Below are 22,005 nucleotides of genomic sequence, written 5' to 3'. Positions count from 1 at the left end.
CCCCAGACCTGGACTAAAGCATCCACCAACTCCTGGACAGTCTGTGGTGCAACGTGGCGTTGGTGGATGGAGCGAGACATGATGTCCCAGATGTGCTCAATTGGATTCAGGTCTGGGGAACGGGCGGGCCAGTCCATATAATCAATGCCTTCCTCTTGCAGAAACTGCTGACACACTCCAGCCACGAGGTCTAGCATTGTCTTGCATTAGGAGGAACCCAGGGCCAACCGCACCAGCATATGGTCTCACAAGGGGTCTGAGGATCTCATCTCGGTACCTAATGGCAGTCAGGCTACCTCTGGCGAGCACATGGAGGACTGTGCGGCCCCCCAAAGAAATGCCACCCCACACCATGACTGACCCACCGCCAAACCGGTCATTATGGAGGATGTTGCAGGCAGAAGAACGTTCTCCACGGCGTCTCCGGACTCTGTCACATCTGTCATATGTGCTCAGTGTGAACCTGCTTTCATCTGTGAAGAGCACAGGGCGCCAGTGGTGAATTTGCCAATCTTGGTGTTCTCTGGCAATTGCCAAACATCCTACACGGTGTTGGGCTGTAAGCACAACCCCTACCTGTGGACGTCGGGCCCTCATGGAGTCTGTTTCTGACCGTTTGCACAGACACATGCACATTTGTGGCCTGCTGGAGGTCATTTTGCAGGGATCTGGCAGTGCTCCTCCTAGCACAAAGGTGGAGGTAGCGGTCCTGCTGCTGGGTTGTTGCCCTCCTACGGCCTCCTCCATGTCTCCTGGTAGCGCCTCCATGCTCTGGACACTACGCTGACAGACACAGCAAACCTTCTTGCCACAGCTCGCATTGATGTCCCATCCTGGATGAGCTGCACTACCTGAGCCACTTGTGTGGATTGTAGACTCCATCTCATGCTACCACTAGAGGGGACCGCACCGCCAGCATTCAAAAGTGACCAAAACATCAGCCAGGAAGCATAGGAACTGAGAAGTGGTCTGTGGTCACCACCTGCAGAACCACTCCTTTATTGGGTGTGTCTTGCTAATTTCCTATAATTTCCACCTGTTGTCTATTTCATTTGCACAACAGCATGTGAAATGTATTGTCAATCAGTGTTGCTTCCTAAGTGGACAGTTTGATTTCACAGAAGTGTGATTGACTTGCGAGTTACATTGGGTTGTTTAAGTGTTCCCTTTATTTTTTTTTGAGCAGTGTATGTTTCTGAATGATGCACAATGTTGACAATATCACGAGCTGTGCAGATTACCGTTCGATTTGAGCAGGTTGCGCCTCACTCACGAGTCTGCTCAGTCACGTTACGAGCTATAGTCGGTTCAACCCGGACTGCTCAATCGAATCCCCTTAATATATAAGACTTGAACACTTTCAATTCAAGGGCATTCTGAAAGCCATCTTTTGGTGGGGCCAAGGTTTGTCTGTGTTGCATATCAAAATACAAAACATTAAAAAAGCACCAACATTCCACGTGAAATGCAAAAAGTCAACTTCATTTTAAAATGCCATTTATGCCTTGAAATAAACTGTTGATAAAAACATTGGTATAAAAATAATACAAAACCTGACTTTCTAAAACAACAGGGCTTGCTTGTATAGGGTTAGTATTTGTTGGTATGCAGCATGGGCTTCTATCAATTTAGGATTATTGTTCCTTTCACCAGCTGCTTTCAGTATGTACAAAAATTGCTACCAACAGCACTCAGCAGACCCATAACTAGCATCCTCAAAATAACCAGGGTTAAGAAATTGACAGCAGATGTTGACACCGGAGCAGTGCTTTTTAATCCAAAATAGAGTGTGCTAAGAAAAGGACAGAGTAAACAGTTCCTTGCTGGCAGTCCTTGTGTAAAGAAACATGTGGGTTCATGGCTTGCCTCACTGAATTCCCCAAGCACCAACTTCCCAATATCCCACTCACATATTGCAAGAAGTATTTTCCATAGATTCACATCCTTGAGAGGTCAGCTGTTCAGGTCCACCCAGTGGGTTCTTTATTTGATTTCCTGTACACATTTACGCCCTCTGGTGTATTTATGTGAGAAAGTGATGTGAGAATGTCTTTGCCCCATGTGTGGGGGTCATGATTCAGGCGGTGTGGTCTGGCTGGGCCCTCCACTGCGAGTACGAAGTTGTGACTGAGCAATATCAGCCAGGGCGCTTTGGATCTTCTCCAGTAGCAAGTCCCCTCGGTATACCACCTCTTCGAGACGTGCCGCTGCATCATGATTCTCCTCCTCCAACTGCCGCAGACTGGCCGCCTAGGGAGAGGGGCAGGGAGTAAGATAAGAAAGGTGAGGGGAAAAAGAGGGAGCGAAAAAAGTCAATAAAATCTCCATACAAAATGTATAGAAACAGTAGTTATTTGAGCGTGAACTCATTGAAGTAATGTGTGCCAAAGTGAGAGTGGAGAGTAAATATTCCCATCTACACTTCTTATAAGGTGATTTTCCAAAGCTATTTGTTTGTATGCCCGGGACAGGGCTATGGTAACCAATGCTAAGGATAGCCACTTACAAGTCTGACTTGGATTGCAACCAAAGTAGTTACAGATTCCAGCCAGTCCTCAACTGGCTCCATATGCTATTTCCAAAGTAAGAGTATAGCAATACAGAATTAGAATTGAACTATCGCTTTCACTTGAAAGAATGTACTATAATCATTTTCAACATGGGAATGGCATTCTAGTTGGAGGTTTTCCACTCCTGTTGAATCACAGGAGTAAATTCAACCTCCATACCTAGGATAGGATAAAGTAATCCTTCTCCCCCTCCCCCCCCCTTAAAAGACCTAGATGCACTATTGTAAAGTGGCTGTTCCACTGGATGTCATAAGGTGAAAGCACCAATTTGTAAGTCGCTCTGGATAAGAGCGTCTGCTAAATGACTTAAATGTTAAATGTAAATGTAAATACCTGAAGAGCTGCCGTGGACTCCTCACTAGGCAGTGAGTCAATCAGCACGTCCACATCCTTAGCTGTCCGGGCAATGAGTGCAGCAAATAGTTGGGCATACTCTAGGGAAAGAAATAACAACCCCATTTCAAATTAAAGATGTAATCCGTAAACTTTTCATATGCAAATAGCGCTGTTAGGTCAAAGTCGTTATTCCCGTCAAATTGTATTATATTTATGCGACATAAGATTACATTTGTATCAGCAAGGTGTCAAAAATGATTTTCACATTGCTGGTGGCTAACAATGTAAGCAAATGGCAAGGGTATGTCTTGAACTTGGGTCACCCTGTCCGAAGGCAAACACACTGTCCACTGCTCAAACTTGGGGAAAGTCATAGACTTACATTGGCTAGGTTCTTATACAAACCCCTCAGAACTGGAAGCACTCAAACTTTCTTTCATGTGCCTTCCTATGTCCATCCTTACCTCCAACAGCATCACAGAAGTACATCAGAGAAATAGAATCAAGGATTCTATTTCTGTGGAGTACAACCCACTTCTGACACCAGTGCATTGTTGGTTAAGGGCTTGTATGTAAGCATTTCACTGTAAGGTGACCTGTTGTTGTATTCGGTGCAAATAACATTTGCTTTGTAGCAAACGATGGGTGTAAGTCTTGAACTCAGGTTGCCCCGCCCAAAGGCAAACATGCCCCAATGGTATCCCACTTGGATCTAATATTTGACATGTCCTTACCCTCAGTGGGGTTCGATGGCTGGTCCTTGTTGATTGCTGTCTGTATGTTGCTGAACGAAGCTGGCGGCGCACACTGCTGCAGCACCCCGATTGCATTGCAAAACTGATCAGCAAGCTGAAAGACATCAAAAACACGTCAGAAAAATATTGTCATGAGAGCATTTTGACCTAACACAAATATAAGACATTAAACAACGTGATTGTTTGTTATGTAGCTAAAGTTAATTAGCTCAGCAAACCTTGCAACCGAGAAACGATAAAGAGAACTTAGCCAACTAGCTAGCTGTCATTATTCAGCCTAGTCCGCTTTCAAATACTAAGTCAGTCAATCTAAACGTGACATGACAATTTGCTGAGCATGAAAAAAAATTGTGGGGTGTACTAATAGCTAAAGGAAAAAAATGTATCATACCGAATTGACTGCATCTTGAAGTTGCGTTAGCCTGTCCGCCATCTTTGTTGTTTCTCCTACTTCTCCTAAATTGGATTTCCGGGCAGACTAAATGTTTCTTAGCGTGTTGTTGCCACCCACAGGTTGGAGTACACAACGCACACAGTGAAAGAAAATCAAAGAAAGAAAACTGGAAAATGAGTATCAGAGATATTAAGTAATGTAATCAGTATCTGATTGGGGAAAAGTGTCTGATAGACCTAGCTATCCTAACTGGAATATAGAAGGAGGGGAGGCTATTCAGATTGACCGCAGCGCTTGTAATCTAAAGAATCCGGAACGTGTTTATACATTTCCCAGACTGCAGCAGTAACAACGGGAAGTGTACCGCTTGGCTAAGGAGTTTCTCGCTAAGGTAAATCTACGAGTATTGGTTCGTTTTGTGTGTAATTTCACTTTTCTTCTGACAGCTAAGTATAGCAACTTTTCAGAAAATACAATACCAACATGAGTCTCTTGCAGCTTTTGTTTGCTTGTATTTTCAGTGACCGATTCACCTGATTTCCGTAGCATTTAACTAGCTACTGTAGCTAGCTAACCTTGTTGATTCGCTAGCTAGTATCTGACTGACAACTGTCTAACAACATCATTCCGATTGCGACAGTCAGTAGGTTGTCGTAATTATCAGCTAGCTAAAGTACCCTGTTCGAATACTTTGCAAACATCCTTTTGGTGTCCACTGGTTCAGTCACTGGAAAAAGAGTCCAACTCTGAAGGTTAGCTGTATACCAGGGGCGTATTCATTACGCCGATTCTATTGTGAAACGTTTCCCAAACGCAAGCAAACGGGGCGGGACCTTCCTTAAATTGTCCAGTAGAAACTCTTGTTTTTCTCTGTTTGGTTCTTAAAGGTTAAACGGTTTACGTAATGAATACGTCCCTGCTGACCGGGAGATTATGCCAGGTATTTAGGCAGTGAAGGTACATGAATGAGGGTCCAGGTCAAATCATGATGTTTAGTATTGTTTGGATATGGTGACTCTGTCAGGATTTTATTCCATGCATTTTGACAAGCTCATGTGCCAAGTATTTATGTAATGGATGCAAAGATGCAACTTTGCCTAAGAATCTTAAGTCTTCCTCTAAGTTACATTTGGACTGATTTGATAAATCTGGTTGGATCTCACTCTAGTTTAGCACATACTTATACCAATCCAATACTTTCAAATCCTTGAGGGGCAGTGAGCAAGTGCACATTCTAGGGAGAAGGGGGAGAAATTGAATGATGTATTCATGTTTGGTGAGGCTTTGGAGCAGCATCTTAACCTTATTTTCCTTCCAGTGTACTTATTCAAACAGAGATGTCGTGTTCATTAGAAAATGTATTGTCTGACGCCAAGTCGCTGGTGGAAAGACTTCGCAACCATGACAATGCAGCGGAGGTACTTATCGAACAGACAACGTCCCTTAACAAGAGGGTTGAGGCCATGAAACAGGTAATGCCAATGTCACTGGTGGTGCAGCTCTTTTGATTGGTGTTGGAAAGGGTACACACTTGCCTTTAACTGACCTTTGAGTTCTGTGTGTCTGTTTGCAGTATCAGGAGGAGATTGAGTCGCTGAACCGGGTAGCCCGACATCGGCCCCGTTCCAGCCTCGTCATGGGCATCCAGCAGGAAAACCGGCAGATCCGTGACCTACAGCAGGAAAACACAGGTAGAGCAGAGTGTGATAAGCTGAAAAACAAATTAAGCTACTCTATTTATTGGTTTCATAACAGGCATATTACCAGTTGAAAAAGTACCCTGTCTGGATAAATCCATAGAAATGTGTGTATCTATATCTTCTCTCCCTGCAGAGTTGAGAACCTCCCTGGAGGAACACCAGTCTGCCATAGAGCTCATCATGACTAAATACAGGGAGCAGGTCTTCAGACTCCTCATGGCCAGTAAGAAGGACGACCCAGCCATCGTCAACCAATTAAAGGAGCAGCACACCACTGTGAGTGACCCACCCTCTTCTAGTGTCACATCACACTCAGGAGCTACCCTTTCTTCTTGTATCGAAGAAGTTCAAAGCAAATATTTATATTGTTTCTATTCTATGACTCTGCAGGAAATGCAAGCGCACATAGAAAAGATCAACGAGATGGCTACGGTGATGAGGAAGGCCATCGAAGTGGACGAGGGGAGGTTGTGTGAAGATGAGGAGAGGATCAAGCAACTAGAGGTGAGTCACACAGGTTGTCTGTATTCTCACTGTTTACTAAAAGCATTTGACTGAGTACTAACAGTACTACTATTTCAAACATACTGTTAAAAATGTATGCACGTTTTTTTTACTAACAGTACTACTATTTCAAACATACTGTTATGTATGCGTGTTTTTTTTGAGCAGCTGGAGAACAGTGGTCTTCGTGAGCTGCTAGGGATCAGTCGAGAAGCCTTCCTAGTTCTGACGAGAGAGGAGGCCTCGGAAAGCACATCCCTGTCTGCCCTGTTGACCAGTGCCGACATCAGCCTCCGGAAGAGTTAGGCCCACACCAGCACGAGCTTGGAGTGTGTGTGTATGCGCCCCCACCTTGTACAGACCATACCCCCAATCACCTACAGCCACACAGACTCCCAGAGTGCACTCAACAACGAACGATGCCCCAGGTCATACTGCCGCCCAACTGTCACACTACATTGGAGGTATACAGTAGGAAGTCTCTGAGACAAATGGGAAAATCCTCCAGCAGTTTAGTCTGTCATGCATTTTTAGTCTTGGCACGCATTGTGCTATATCTGATGAGCCTGTGGGGTTTTAAAGTGTGAATGAGTGAAAGTGCTGCTCTTGAATGACAATAAAACACTTGAAAGAAACATGTTAAAGTTTGGCCAGTGCCCTCTGGCTGAAACCCGGTGGTGGAAAAACCGTATGTGTGAACAGGACTATTTGGAATGCATATCTTACTGTACATAAGACTGTAAATTGGACCTAATGGTTGCATCATGATACATCACAACTTCACTGATGACAAACGTTTGGGACAAGAGGAGCAGAGAAATGAACAAGTGATTTTTAGGAAAAACAATTTATCAAATTTCTCACAAAACAAACACTGTAGACAAACAACCCATTTTAAAACAAGACATGGCACATGAAAAGGTAAGTACCTAAGAGCTGTAGTTAAAAATACTGAAAGGTAACCTTGACCTTTAAGAAAGCTTCATCAGTAATCTTAGTGCATAGAAGCATTTCCTAGTGAGGAATTTCAACAGTATGGCTATAATTTTACAATGTCGGCGTCCTCACACCACTGTGTGTTTTGGTTTGCAAACTGAGAAAAGTAGAAATGGCCATTTCTGCCTGCATTTCAGTCTTTCCCATCCTTGACATTGTAATCCTAATCTGAATCTTGTCAGGTGATTCTGCTAATCATAAAATATCAATAAATTCCCTATCAAATTTTAATTCAACATCCTGTCGTGTGCAAAGGGCGAGTATTCACAAAATCACTGGTTGGATATTACACTGCATCTGAGGATACCTTGTTGTTTTGCACAAGAGGGAAAATAATCTCTTAAATTATCTACTTAAATTTCAATATTACTGAACATTTGGAGGAAAAACTGACATCAGTCAAGGAATGCATTAATAAGCCAGCTTTTCATACCAAAGCACATACTGGGTGGGTAATGAGAGAGAAATAACCTAAAGAAAAAGTCCCACAAACCACATATTGGACTACCTTAAAATTAGTGTTTCCCCTAGGTTCAATAAATTGCAGAGACGCGCTTTTAAAGGGATAGTCGTTTGGTCAATGATTGCAGGTCTATGGGAACAGCTGGCAGGACATTGTGCTTACAATACTAGCAATGCACCCACCCAGCTACCCTTGCACCACTGCTAAAGAAAAGTCATAGGGGAAACACTGAAAATGCTTTACCAAACGAAAGCTGGCAATAGAGAACATAACCAGCAGGTCACCTGACAGAGCAATAGAGGCTGTGGCACTTGTTTGCACTTCCTGCTACTGCTCAACACTTCAGGAAACCCCCTTTGGGTTGTGCCGTGGCGGAGATCTTTGTGGGCTATACTCGGCCTTGTCTCAGGATGGTAAGTTGGTGGTTGAAGATATCCCTCTAGTGGTGTGGGGGCTGTGCTTTGGCAAAGTGGGTGGGGTTATATCCTTCCTGTTTGGCCCTGTCCAGGGGTATCATCGTATGGGGCCACAGTGTCTCCTGACTCCTCCCCTCTCAGCCTCCAGTATTTATGCTGCAGTAGTTTATGTGTCAGGGGGCTAGGGTCAGTTTGTTATATCTGGAGTACTTCTCCTGTCTTATCCGGTGTCCTGTGTGAATTTAAGTATGCTCTCTCTAATTCTCTCTTTCGGAGGACCTGAGCCCTAGGACCATGCCTCAGGACTACCTGGCATGATGACTCCTTGCTGTCCCCAGTCCACCTGGCCGTGCTGCTGCTCCAGTTTCAACTGTTCTGCCTGCGGCTATGGTATCCTGACCTGTTCACCGGACATGCTACCTGTCCCAGACCTATTATTTGACCATGCTGGTCATTTATGAACATTTGAACATCTTGGCCATGTTCTGTTATAATCTCCACCCGGGACAACCGGAAAAGGAAGAGGACTGGCCACCCCTCATAGCCTGGTTCCTCTCTAGGTTTCTTCCTAGGTTTTGGCCTTTCTAGGGAATTTTTCCTAGCCAATGTGCTTCAACACCTGCATTGCTTGCTGTTTGGGGTTTTAGGCTGGGTTTCTGTACAGCACTTTGAGATATCAGCTGATGTACGAAGGGCTATATAAATACATTTGATTTGATTTTGGCTATATCACCATTTCCTATAAACGTCAGTGCTCAGGATCCACCTACACCTGCCACTTGTGGTTTATGATTTTAGAGTGCTATCAAACATGTCCATGAAATCAAGAGAGCATACATTTTATGCTGCAAGTTCCCACCCATACCACTAATTGTTCGATTCAACAACTGTTTCGCAAAAAGGGTCCCCAAAACACATGCATATTTCAATATAAACATCGCTCATATTTCTTAAATGTAATTGTTCATATTTGTAAATAGAAAATAAATAGTGGCCTCAGTTTTACAGAACATGGTGTAAAAGTGACAGTTTGCATACGAAAATGTTGACAAAACATTAAAAACAATTTGCAGCCATTGGAGCCAAATGGGCATACCCAGAACAGTGGTGTCATACCCATTAAAACTGGTGGGACATATGCCCTCCAATTTCATTGAGTGGTATTAAGATAAACAAAATATACTTACTTTTACACTAAAATGAATACCTACCTACCAAATGTTGCTGTCAAAGCCATTTCAAAAAGACTGCATGATGTGTCTGCATCTTACTGTTCCAAATGTTTTCTTGTGCTATTCAGTGGTACTAAAACACATATGTTGCCCATACCGGTATGCTGTAACCCTAGTTGTTTAAAGGCACTGTGATGTACTAGGGGAGATAGTGGCCAACTATTTTGGCACAATATTAAGTGGCCGCGGTAACAACTTCCTCAGTACCCTCTAAGAACATGCAGCCAAATACCACAAGACTGAGGAAGTGAATCAAATCATGCTTGAAAATAATCTTTTGAAAATTCTCTGTGTGCACTTTGTGACAAAGTTCCTCCCCAGGCATATAAACACTACCTTAATGGACTGTTACCATCATCAAAGGCATGAAAACATACATAATCTGGAATAGAAAGACTCCAAACGCAATGGTGCTTTCCCTGTAGATAGAGAGCCCATGCCCCATAGCACCCTCCTAGTGGGGTGAATCTGTCTACCTGGCTGGGTAAAATGGGTGGGTTTAAAGGAGGAGGGGTGTGCGCTCGCCAGCGGACTCTCTCCTGCCAGTCAGCTGTCGGGCACGGGCGAGGAGACGGGAAGGGAGTGAGGACGTGTGGTGGCTTGGGTCCAGAACGTTGGTCTTGCGGCGCTCCCGCTCTTGCAGCCACATGAGGTAAGGGCTGGGGGGGAAGAAGGGCCGTGTGCGTTCCCGGTAGAGCTGTAGCACGATACCAGACACACCTAGAACCACCCACACTGTGATCATGATGAAATCTGGAAGACCAAGAGGACAAAAATATGTTCGGTTGAAAGGTCAAAATCAGGTGCACAACATATGGCCTGCCTGCAGGTTAAATAAAAGAAAACTCTCTGAAGTGAATTTACTCACCAATGTCCTGGAAAGGCACATCAGTAAAGGCCTTGCTGAAGTTGTCGTTGAGGAAGCGTTTGAGGATGTTAAGGGTGATGTAGGAGAGGCTGGTATATATGTAAGCATTCACAGCCAGCACCACAGCATAGGCTCCAGCTACACCACACGTAGTGATGTTACCCTGCAGACAGACAACACCCACACAGCAATTTTACCCAGAGGCTCCATTTCTATATTTGTCCTCCCAACCCACCCAGCTGACATGAGGAAAACATTTAAACGTGTCAACCCTCGCAAGGCTGCAGACCCAGACGGCATCCCCAGCCGCGCCCTCAGAGCATGCGCAGACCAGCTGGCTGGTGTGTTTACGGACATATTCAATCAATCCCTATCCCAGTCTGTTGTTCCCACATGCTTCAAGAGGGCCACCATTGTTCCTGTTACCAAGAAAGCTAAGGTAACTGAGCTAAACGACTACCGCCCTGTAGCACTCACTTCCGTCATCATGAAGTGCTTTGAGAGACTAGTCAAGGACCATATCACCTCCACCCTACCTGACACCCTAGGCCTAGACCCACTCCAATTTGCTTACCGCCCAAATAGGTCCACAGACGATGCAATCTCAACCACACTGCACACTGCCCTAACCCATCTGGACAAGAGGAATACCTATGTGAGAATGCTGTTCATCGACTACAGCTCGGCATTTAACACCATAGTGCCCTCCAAGCTCGTCATCAAGCTCGAGACCCTGGGTCTCGACCCCGCCCTGTTCAACTGGGTACTGGACTTCCTGACGGGCCGCCCCCAGGTGGTGAGGGTAGGCAACAACATTTCCACCCCGCTGATCCTCAACACTGGGGCCCCACAAGGGTGCGTTCTGAGCCCTCTCCTGTACTCCCTGTTCACCCACGACTGCGTGGCCACGCACGCCTCCAACTCAATCATCAAGTTTGCGGACGACACAACAGTGGTAGGCTTGATTACCAACAGCGACGAGACGGCCTACAGGGAGGAGGTGAGGGCCCTCGGAGTGTGGTGTCAGGAAAATAACCTCACACTCAACGTCAACAAAACTAAGGAGATGATTGTGGACTTCAGGAAACAGCAGAGGGAACACCCCCCTATCCACATTGATGGGACAGTAGTGGAGAGGGTAGTAAGTTTTAAGTTCCTCGGCGTACACATCACAGACAAACTGAATTGGTCCACCCACACAGACAGCATCGTGAAGAAGGCGCAGCAGCGCTTCTTCAACCTCAGGAGGCTGAAGAAATTCGGCTTGTCACCAAAAGCACTCACAAACTTCTACAGATGCACAATCGATAGCATCCTGTCGGGCTGTATCACCGCCTGGTACGGCAACTGCTCCGCCCACAACCGTAAGGCTCTCCAGAGGGTAGTGAGGTCTGCACAACGCATCACCGGGGGCAAACTACCTGCCCTCCAGGACACCTACACCACCCGATGTCACAGGAAGGCCAAAAATATAATCAAGGACAACAACCACCCGAGCCACTGCCTGTTCACCCTGCTATCATCCAGAAGGCGAGGTCAGTACAGGTGCATCAAAGCTGGGACCGAGAGACTGAAAAACAGCTTCTGTCTCAAGGCCATCAGACTGTTAAACAGCCACCACTAACATTGAGTGGCTGCTGCCAACACACTGACTCAACTCCAGCCACTTTAATAATGGGAATTGATGGGAAATTATGTAAAATATATCACTAGCCACTTTAAAACAATACTACCTAATATAATGTTTACATACCCTACATTATTCATCTCATATGTATACGTATATACTGTACTCTATATCATCTACTGCATCTTTATGTAATACATGTATCACTAGCCACTTTAACTATGCCACTTTGTTTACATACTCATCTCATATGTATATACTGTACTCAATACCATCTACTGTATCTTGCCTATGCCGCTCTGTACCATCACTCATTCATATATCTTTATGTACATATTCTTTATCCCCTTACACTTGTGTCTGTCTATAAGGTAGTAGTTTTGGAATTGTTAGCTAGATTACTTGTTGGTTATTACTGCATTGTCGGAACTAGAAGCACAAGCATTTCACTACACTCGCATTAACATCTGCTAACCAGGTGTGTGTGACAAATACAATTTGATTTTATTTTATTTCAAATCTTTGAAAGTTCTAAGCCCTTCTTGAGTTTAAAGTGGGAGAGGACTATGGCGTTGAATTGGACAGCCACTGTAAAGAAAGTTCAGAGGGGTAGGGACCCGGGCCTACCTCTCTTGGCCAGCGGACAAAGAAGAGCGGTACCCCCACCACGATGCAGCTGAACGTCACCCAGAACACCACATTCGAACGGAACACCTGTATGTCACCTGAGGAAGTGATGAGAATGTTTTTACAACGTTGTTACAATACTTTCTGTGTCATACAACATTCATCTGATTGAGCATAATCCTGCTTGAACTAGTCAATCAAATAAATGATCATCTGATGTAGGTGTCTTTTGGTTCTTTTACCGACAGGCGTGAAGAAGACAATGGAGGAGATGAGGAACCCCAACATGAGACCGACGACGATGACACAGGACATAACTGAGCCGAAGCGCCACCAGCTCATCACCAGGATAACTCCCCCCACTACGCCAATCACTGCTGTCAGGGTCAGGCGGACTGCAGGGAGGAAACACAGACACTTCTGTCAGGGTCAGACGGACTGCAGGGAGGAAACACAGACACTTCTGTCAGGGTCAGACGGACTGCAGGGAGGAAACACAGACACTTCTGTCAGGGTCAGACGGACTGCAGGGAGGAAACACAGACACTGCTGTCAGGTTCAGACAGACTGCAGGGAGGAAACACAGACACTGCTGTCAGGGTCAGACAGACTGCAGGGAGGAAACACAGACACTGCTGTCAGGGTCAGGTGGACTGCAGGGAGGAAACACAGACACTTCTGTCAGGGTCAGGCGGATTGCAGGGAGGAAACACAGACACTTCTGTCAGGGTCAGGCGGACTGCAGGGAGGAAACACAGACACTTCTGTCAGGGTCAGGCGGACTGCAGGGAGGAAACACAGACACTGCTGTCAGGGTCAGGCGGACTGCAGGGAGGAAACACAGACACTGCTGTCAGGGTCAGGCGGACTGCAGGGAGGAAACACAGACACTTCTGTCAGGGTCAGACAGACTGCAGGGAGGAAACACAGACACTGCTGTCAGGGTCAGACGGACTGCAGGGAGGAAACACAGACACTTCTGTCAGGGTCAGGCGGACTGCAGCGAGGAAACACAGACACTTCTGTCAGGGTCAGGCGGACTGCAGGGAGGAAACACACACTTCTGTCAGGGTCAGACAGACTGCAGGGAGGAAACACAGACACATCTGTCAGGGTCAGACAGACTGCAGGGAGGAAACACAGACACTTCTGTCAGGGACAGAGAGGGAGTTGGACAAATATCTTTATTTTTCATAGAGCCATAGAAGAATGAGAACCTGAGCTTCTGGCAGGGGGTCCAACTCAGACTGACCCCAAATAAAGAAAGCAAGTCCAGGAATTTCTCCATCAATTCTAAACTCAACTTCTCTACAGATAGATTAACATTCTTTAATTATCTTTACACTAAACCATGTGTTCTTCCGCATGTTGGAACCCGTGCGCCAACTTAATTACTGGAATGGGCTTTTACAGTGAGATGTTTGTTCTATGCAGAAATGTGTTGTTTCACACTGAACTGTGTGTTGTGCACTGGGGAAGTTTCCCATTGCGTCCTGGATGAGTTCTGCCACCCATCCATCAGCTCCACCACTGACCAAATCACATTAGGGTTCGAGTGTGTAATTCTGAATTCAAACGCTCATCGCCATCCTCTATGACTTAACACATATACAAGCCAACACTGACATCACCTTGCATATGGGGAGCACAAATACCCATGCAAGCCATTCTAGGTTTCTCCAAATCAAAATACACAAACTGTAAAATAAGCATAAGATGCATACGTGACATGTTTTGCTCTGCCTTTTAGATGGCATGTGAGGCGGCAGGTATCCTAGTGGTTAGAGTGTTGGGCCAGTAACCGAAACGTTGCTAGATCGAATCCCCGAGCTGACAAGGTATAAATCTGTTGTTCTGCCCATGAACAAGGCAGTTAACCCACTGTTCCTAGGCTGTCATTGTAAATAAGAATTTGTTCTTAACTTATTTGCCTAGTTAAACAAAGGTTAAATTAATTTAAAAAAATTAAATATCACTTATCTTCATACTGTAACAACTGTACTGACTTAGTACTGGCGAATCTGATTGCATTTCCCAGTGAATGAAACCAACAGGAGTTTCTTTCAACTGAGCTGACCTGATTGAATCACAGAAAAACTCTATACTTTCAGGGGGCACCGACTGGAGCTTCCAAATGAAAATAGGATAATTTTTGAGGAAAATCGTATTGACATGGCATGACTATCTAATTCACATTTATGAGAGACCTGTGATGATTAATGCAATTTGTCTGGCCGCAAAGCCAGTTTGTATGGCTAATTTCATTCCAAAATACTGTATGCTTTGGAGACGCATTAAAAACTACAAAGGGAATACAGAGATAACTGAACAAGCATATGACCAAATAAACTGAAGACCAATATTTACTATAGAAAAAACACACAACATAATTAATGTCCTTATCAACCTGTCTGACAAGGTCTACAATCTTATGTTCATTTGAAATCACTTGAACTTACTGTCATAGTCCAGTTTTGTAGTTCTTGTGATCAGGACGAAAAAAAGAAACGCTGCAAAGCCAAAGCCCATACAGAATAGCTCTAAGAGAGAGGAGGATGGTGAGGGGAACAAGGGAGGAAAGTTTAATACGGGAGAGAAACACAGTAAACACACATTTTCTAGCATGACATCTACGACTGGTTTCATAGACCCAGATTAAACCTGCTACTGAACTAAAAACATGACCAGTGAATAGTCTATTTATTATTTTTCTTTCACATTATTTTTGCCCATTATGTGGGAGCAACAGTTTACAAAAAAGACCTTTAACCTCCAGGCCATATTTTCATTAGTTGGCTGGCATGAACTTTAAATGAGACTTGGACTTTCACAAACCATCAATTACTGGGATACAGCTAGTTGGGAGCGGCTATTTATTACTGGTGTTCTACAGGGAGGAAAAGCCCTCGACTTCCCAGACTTATCTTCCAGTGATGTAGTGGAAAACTTGGTAAGTCAACACTTGTTTCCACCTACTCACCACATTTGAAAAAGCGGTGCCCAAAGAAGCACACGAAGAGGCCAGCTAAACCAGCGATGGTGAAGAAGATCCTTGTGGATATCTTCCCTAGAAGAAAAGAAAGTACATCAACCTTTAGTCATTCTGTCTTTCCCCATAGTTGGTCTAACTTGTTGTTGGTCATACAAGAGACACTGTGTCGATTGTTTCTCTTTTATCTCCTGCTCTGAAATTGCTTATTGCTCCATTACAGTGTGTTACTGTTGACAATAGTTGACATATGGGTTCATAAGTCAGTTGCTAATCAAGATAGAGGCTGAAATCAGCTGACAACATATTCCCAGGGGACTGGTGTTGATCTTCACTGGTCTTAAATGCATGCTCTCCTTCAAGGTGCATTCTATAAGATTTCCACAGAAATAGCCCTCAAGGTCTCAGCCAGAACGATTGCAGTAGAGTAAACGTCTTCTGTGTAGAATGACATGATGCTCTTCTTCCACTCAACAACAAGTCTCATTGAATAAGGCCCCGGGAATTCAGACAGGAATACTCAGATATCTTTAGAAATGTCTCTATTATAGAAATATATTGACTGACGTTTCCCTGCAAAAAGACCCCTTTGGCCCAGTGCTGGTTGTCCCACTTACCCAGAGTGTCACAGCCATCCAGGGTGGAGGAGAAGCTGCAGGCGTAGGTGTGGACAGGGATATACGAGGAAGAGGTGTTAAGCACTGGGTCTCTGACTATGACAGAGTAGATGACACCCTGGCCCGGGATGGAGCTAAACACTACCTCTGTCTTATCACTGGATGATAGTGTCATGACCTACAGGGAGAAAATAAAATAGAAAAGCTCACCATACCATTACACCACAACCAGCACGTTTACAGTCTACAATCCCAATCTGTATTTTTATACATGTCCATTTTGCACTACATTCACACTATTATCAACTCACCCTATTCCCATGCTCTCTCATGGTCTGCACATTGGCCACACTCTGGATGCTGGTGATGAGGCTCTGCTCTGAAAGGTCACTCTCAGGCAGGAAGTACTGGTAGATGTCATACCTCAGGCGCCATCGAGTGTTTTCACCTACTTCAGTGTCACAGGCGGACGGATTGGAGCCCCTGAGGAGGTTAAAACAGAGGTCAGTTCACAATGGATTCTGAAAGTTTGCTTTAAAGTACGAATGTGCATTTGGGGGAAACAGCACCACTGTTCGCCCCCCAGTGCCTTTGTTATTGTTTTGTTGATGAAAACAGAGAAGAGTCCGGCTGCAGGGGGGGGAAAGTGCACTGCATATTTGGCTGTTCTATCGTGTGTACAGTGATGTCAGAGGAGAAAAACAGTGGTTGTTTACAGTAACTTCTTTGTTGTTGTAATATCCTAAACGGACATTCACCTATTAAGGATTCTAGCTTTAAAACAGAAATGTTGTAGATTTTTTTATTTAAAAAAGTCAACATTTTTCACAATGAAATAAGATGGCTCAGAAGGGCCGTCACAAATAATAATAACACAACAATATGAAACTGCAACGGAAAGGGCCGGAGTCTCTTTCTTTTTTTAAATACAATTCAGAGACTACGCAAAATAAGTGTCCCCATCACTTTTGTCTCATTCAAAATCTTTGAGACTCTTTTTTTGTTTCGCCACAGACCTCCCTAGACCTCCCAGACCTCTTTGGTCTTTTGCTTTTTGAATCACTGCTTTTCAAAACCTATTTATTTTTGTTCCAGGTAAATTTAGATACAGTTCAGTCTAAAGACCACAGGCAAATGTTACATTATAGCTGCTTGATGCACAATAGGAAGATTGTGTGTGTGTGTGTGTTTTCCACTTTGCAGTCTGCTTGGCCCTGACAGAATTTTGTGTGTGTTTCCACTCTGCGGTCCGTGTAATGCGAGTGAGTAGGTACTGTATGTGGAAATACTAAAAGCCAGCACTTCCCATATCCTGGTCACCAGATCTGTTTGGGCTGTCTTGCCAACTCCTATGATCATTATCACACCATAGCCTGATTAATAGCAACAAAGTATTTTCTTTATTTACATAAGAAAATATCAATAATTTCCCTCTCCCAAAATGCTGAAGAGGTTGGGTTCCAATCACTGTACCTCGCCACTTGTGGGTAAAAATCTATTTTCTCTACTAAAGCACATTCCTAGCCAGAGCCCTGGCATTAAAACATGTCTTACTCTGCTTCCACCACAACGAAAGCCACACAAATGTAGGACAACACATAATGCACTCATAAGAATGCATTATCTTTCAGTCACAGGACTATTTCTTTGGCTAATTGTTGACTTTTCACCAGGGTTAACTTTAAAACAAAAACATATGCAGAGTGTGCCCTGCCTCACATCTGTTTGCAGTGAGAACAAAGTGATTAAATCAAAGATTCTCATTCATAAACCCTCTAGTGTGTTGTTACCTGGAATATCCAATATTTGCAGGTGCAAAGTGGATAGTAGTCTCAAAAATGTTGTAGTGGAGATAGACATTTGGGTCAATGTCCAGGCCAAACTCCAGATTACAAGCTCCAGGGACTGGGTCTGCAGAGAGAGAGAAAACACGTTATTAAAACCAGCCAATCAAGTTACAGTTTTTTCTTGAAGTCCATTGACAGTACAGTAGTAGCAGACTGTTGAGAGTTTGTACCATTGGTCTATGCAGATGGCCTACTGGTGACTGTGGAGAAGTTGTAGAGTGCAGATTACTCTACACAGATACAATCAGTTTGGTGGAAGACAAAACAGCTTTGAAATTTGTTCTCAGTTGACTATTTGTTTTGTTCAATAATCCACCTGACATACTTTGTTTTGGGGTTTGTTTGAAACAGTCCACATCTACAAGATACTCTTGCTATTGTTTTGACATGGTATATGGAGTGGTTAAAACAATGGTGGATTGAGGGTGAGTAGTCAGAGGTCAAATATCCTGGAACACTAAAAGTGATGTAAGGCATTGACAGATAGTGGGAGGCCACCTAAAACTTAGAGGAATTGGTGGATTATTTTGGGAAGCGGAGATGGAAGGGCATACATACCAGAGCTAGTGAAGGGGAGGATGACCCCAGTGCCGGCCACAGAGTCCCCATCAGGGGCCAGCAGGAACCAGGAGAGCTTGGTCTGACCGGGGATCAGGGGTGAGAGAAGGCCTGAGTCCACCGCTGTTAGAGAGAGGCCAAGCTCTGGCATCTGCCCAAAGTAGTCAACCAGACAACCAGAAAATCACTCAAATAGTCAGTCAACAACACAGCCCTATTTCCATCCAACTCTGTCGCCAAACCAAAGCCTGAAATCCCATTAAGACCCGTGTTCTAAAGCTCTAAGTCAGTATTTAGTTGATTTCAATGCACTGATTTGCCTGAAAGTTTCAGTTGCTCTCAATTTTCTATGTATCCTGGCAAATAATGTCTCCATTGTGAGTAACTCTAATGTAGTAGTTACCATACTACCACCATGTTATTACTGCTTTATTCAGTGCTGTAAAGTACTACTGAAATGTGCACAGATGCCCAGCTGACCACCTCTTCTCACCTAGCTGTAGGCTATACCTGCCAGATGGTTTTGACAGACAGTGGAGAAAGAACGACTTGTAGTGATATTCACTTCCAGACGACACTCATTAACCGTCTACGCTGTGTTTGGTACATTTGCCCCTTAATAGTTGGGGACAGTTTTCATTGTTGACTTCACTACAGTCAGAGCATGTTTACTGCTTTAGCCTATTCCCACCATGAGTTACAACTACTTTGAGTTACTTGTGTTACGACTACTTTGAGTTACTTTCTGAGTTACGACTACTTTGAGTTACTTGTGTTACGGCTACTTTGAGTTAGTTCAAAGCATTTTCAGTAGAAAGAGGGAAAGGTGTTCACAAAGGTTTCCGTCAGCACCAAAGAGCTTGTGACCAGCCTAACACATGACCACAGCTCTACTCAGAGTGTCTGCAAATCTCACAAGACTCTGCCGCAAGTGGGTCACTAGAAATGGTGTGTGTGATAGGGTGATTGGCGATTGTTTCGTCACCCAACCCTTAGGATCTCTGGGACCAAGGCCAGGATTGGTCAATCCATTTTACCCTTGCCTCATGCCCATCTTCATCCCATGATGAGCAACCACATCATCTGACTTCCCTCCACAAGTCAGTGGACCAATCAGTGCCGATCGTGTGTGTGAGTTTGTTTGTACGTGTTTGATAGGGTAATAGGTCATATTGAATGAATGAACATTGACCTGAATTAGACTATTAGATAAATCTATTTTACTGTGAGCGTGTGTGTTTGTGCGTGAGCCAGTGTGTTACCCTGGTGTAGGACAGCGTAGCATTGCTGTGCTGTGTGTGGAACTGGAGGGTGATAAAGGCCACGTCAAGGGGGATTCTGGAGACCACAGCCTGCACTGTCTCGTTCTCATTCACATTCACGTTCTGAAAGGTGTTGAACAGGAAAACCACCCGATCTGAGGGAGGAAATACATGTTACAGCATTACCCTCCCAGGCTATCCACAACCTGTTACTAGGTTTATTTATATACAGTGGTTCCTAAATTATTGACACCGTTAAAGATGAGCCAAAATGACTGTATAAAATCAAAAATTAAAATACTGAGCTACAGTATATTCTATGCTCAACAAATTTGGAAATGCTATTGTTTTAAACTAATACAATTGCTCAGAGAAAGAGATTCTGTTTAACTAGTAATACTTTTTTCTCGAAAAAAGGTAGTGGTAAAAAGTATTGACACCGCTGTTTTCAATTCCACTCAATACCTCACCTTGCAAGGATAAAAGCACAGAGCTTTTTTCTAAAATGTTTTATGAGTTGGTTCACCCGTAAGTGTGAATGTCTTTCCAGTTCTGCTGTTCTGATTTCCATTGACGGCCCACTGATAAATCTCGCACAGGGTGCTGTGACTATGTGGTTACCCCTGGGGTTGTGACAACATCATCCAGGATGTGAGCCTATCGTAAGTACATCTGAGAAGGACACCTTTAATCCGCAACATATACCAAAAACAAGGCAGGCCAGATCCTCATACAAACACAACTATTGTAACTATTGCGACACCAAATAGACTGCTGGTTGTTCTCACTGATTGTGTATTGCACATACTTTTTCACTTTCTACTCTCCCCATCCTTTGTACAGCCTTGTGTCTACTTTTCTGGTCTCCGTCTGTCCATACCTCCTGAATTGTCACCTGGCTTTCTCACCGGTCTCCTTTCTCTCTCTCTCTCTCTCTGTTGAATCTTCCAACACGTGATGGTTTGTTACAAGAGTAATAGACTGAAAAAGAAGCATGACTGCCATGATGGGTTCTTTTCCATTCGTTTAACAAAAAAACATAAGCAGCCAATTCCTAATGCCTGCTGCTTTCTCCAGCATTAAATATGTCAATGGCATCCAACCTGTCCACTAGGGCCAATCCAAAGATGCCTCACTAGCGGCCATTTCACTTGCAGTGTAATTAGCCCAACATTTCAATTATATGTAGTATTAAAGGAATTGAATTCCATGAGAGAAATATCTATTTTTTAATGTTGTGCATACTGGCATGGCAGGAGTGGGTGTATACAATCAGCATTTTATCCTATGTTTACTGTAGCATTTACATAGCCTATACAACCTGGGTATGAAATTGAGTGAAAGATAACACTTTTTTTTATTTACCATGAACAATAATAGCCTTTTTGAAATCCCAGACTAATTCCACATAACTATTTTACTGTTGAAGACATTCAAAGAAGGCGTATGTATATATCTTCTTCATATAAAACAATAAGACGCTAACGTTAGCTAGAGTATGATTGGCTTTCAACCAGCAACCTTGATGTAATCTGAAAGTTATGCAAATTAATCTCTTGCCAATTTTATTTTAAAATATTAAAAGCACGACTTACTTTCCACTTGTGCTACAACTCCATCACAGACCAAGACATATAAAAATATGTACATTAGCCAGGAGGACGGCATTTTCTTCAGGCCCACGTTCCTACTTCCTAGTCTGCTACATTCACTTGCAACACAGTTGCTGAGATATTCAATAAAGCTACAGGCCAGTGCAACAGAGTGTGGCTACAAATTCGTTTTCATTGCTGTTGTTGCTTCCGCGGAACAACTCCAACCACGTCCGGTCGCTCAAACGTACTACGAAGATCAACTGCTGCAAGCCACTTCCTTTCTCCAGGAAACGTCAAAACAAACTGGGCAGGTCCCAGTCCCCAGTCCTAGCGGGCGTTCCAGAGCACAGAGATTGTAACCTCGTGCTGGGTTTACATTTGCCCAATCACTGAACAAAACAGCAACTGGGTGATTATCATGAAACCAGTTTTAAACATATCTGTAGCAAATTGATTTACAAAACCATGATGCATCTGCAAAAATCAACTATCATTCTAAGGACTAGGATGTATCATTTTTGGCAAAGTGTATATTTTAAATCGGTTTTTAACGTTCTACAGAATTTAGTACATTTTCATACCAAATTCTCATTAACGAAATGCATCCAGACTAAATTCTCGGGTCCAGATTGTATACAATTTTACTTTA

At 43.9% G+C, this 22,005-nt stretch overlaps 3 protein-coding genes across 5 annotated transcripts; 1 reads left to right on the top strand and 2 right to left on the bottom strand.

Moving 5' to 3' along the window:
- Positions 1–1,480: 1,480 nt before the first annotated feature.
- On the bottom strand, positions 1,481–5,376 carry LOC115132973 (mediator of RNA polymerase II transcription subunit 21). 2 transcript variants are annotated; one of them, XM_029665734.2, is made up of 5 exons: positions 4,535–5,376; positions 4,053–4,149; positions 3,641–3,755; positions 2,904–3,004; positions 1,481–2,250 (listed from the first exon to the last, which is right to left on the bottom strand). In XM_029665734.2, the coding sequence occupies exons 2-5, from the start codon at positions 4,092–4,094 to the stop codon at positions 2,071–2,073; spliced, it is 438 nt and encodes a 145-aa protein (XP_029521594.1). In that variant the 5' UTR covers positions 4,095–4,149; positions 4,535–5,376; the 3' UTR covers positions 1,481–2,070. The 2 variants fall into 2 exon arrangements, with proteins under 2 accessions (XP_029521594.1, XP_029521595.1); XM_029665735.2 differs by having other exon boundaries at positions 4,539–5,376.
- Positions 5,377–5,392: 16 nt separating this feature from the next.
- LOC115132972 (FGFR1 oncogene partner 2 homolog) lies at positions 5,393–6,894 on the top strand. Of its 2 annotated transcripts, XM_029665732.2 has the most exons (5): positions 5,393–5,527; positions 5,629–5,746; positions 5,889–6,031; positions 6,146–6,259; positions 6,428–6,894. In XM_029665732.2, the coding sequence occupies exons 1-5, from the start codon at positions 5,393–5,395 to the stop codon at positions 6,563–6,565; spliced, it is 648 nt and encodes a 215-aa protein (XP_029521592.1). In that variant the 3' UTR covers positions 6,566–6,894. The 2 variants fall into 2 exon arrangements, with proteins under 2 accessions (XP_029521592.1, XP_029521591.1); XM_029665731.2 differs by having other exon boundaries at positions 5,889–6,259.
- A 193-nt stretch (positions 6,895–7,087) lies between these two features.
- On the bottom strand, positions 7,088–21,664 carry LOC115132971 (transmembrane 7 superfamily member 3-like). The gene is made up of 12 exons (XM_029665730.2): positions 21,357–21,664; positions 19,762–19,916; positions 18,500–18,650; positions 17,885–18,005; positions 16,406–16,577; positions 16,095–16,272; positions 15,469–15,555; positions 14,948–15,028; positions 12,731–12,883; positions 12,489–12,586; positions 10,235–10,397; positions 7,088–10,119 (listed from the first exon to the last, which is right to left on the bottom strand). Exons 1-12 carry the CDS (start codon positions 21,427–21,429, stop codon positions 9,866–9,868), a joined length of 1,686 nt encoding a protein of 561 aa, XP_029521590.1. The 5' UTR covers positions 21,430–21,664; the 3' UTR covers positions 7,088–9,865.
- Positions 21,665–22,005: the final 341 nt, after the last annotated feature.

Source organism: Oncorhynchus nerka, linkage group LG8 (genome assembly GCF_034236695.1).
Source record: "Oncorhynchus nerka isolate Pitt River linkage group LG8, Oner_Uvic_2.0, whole genome shotgun sequence".
Taxonomy (NCBI): Eukaryota; Metazoa; Chordata; class Actinopteri; order Salmoniformes; family Salmonidae; genus Oncorhynchus; species Oncorhynchus nerka.
Note: the sequence above shows the minus strand (reverse complement) of the source record. Positions and strands in the feature narration are given on the sequence as shown.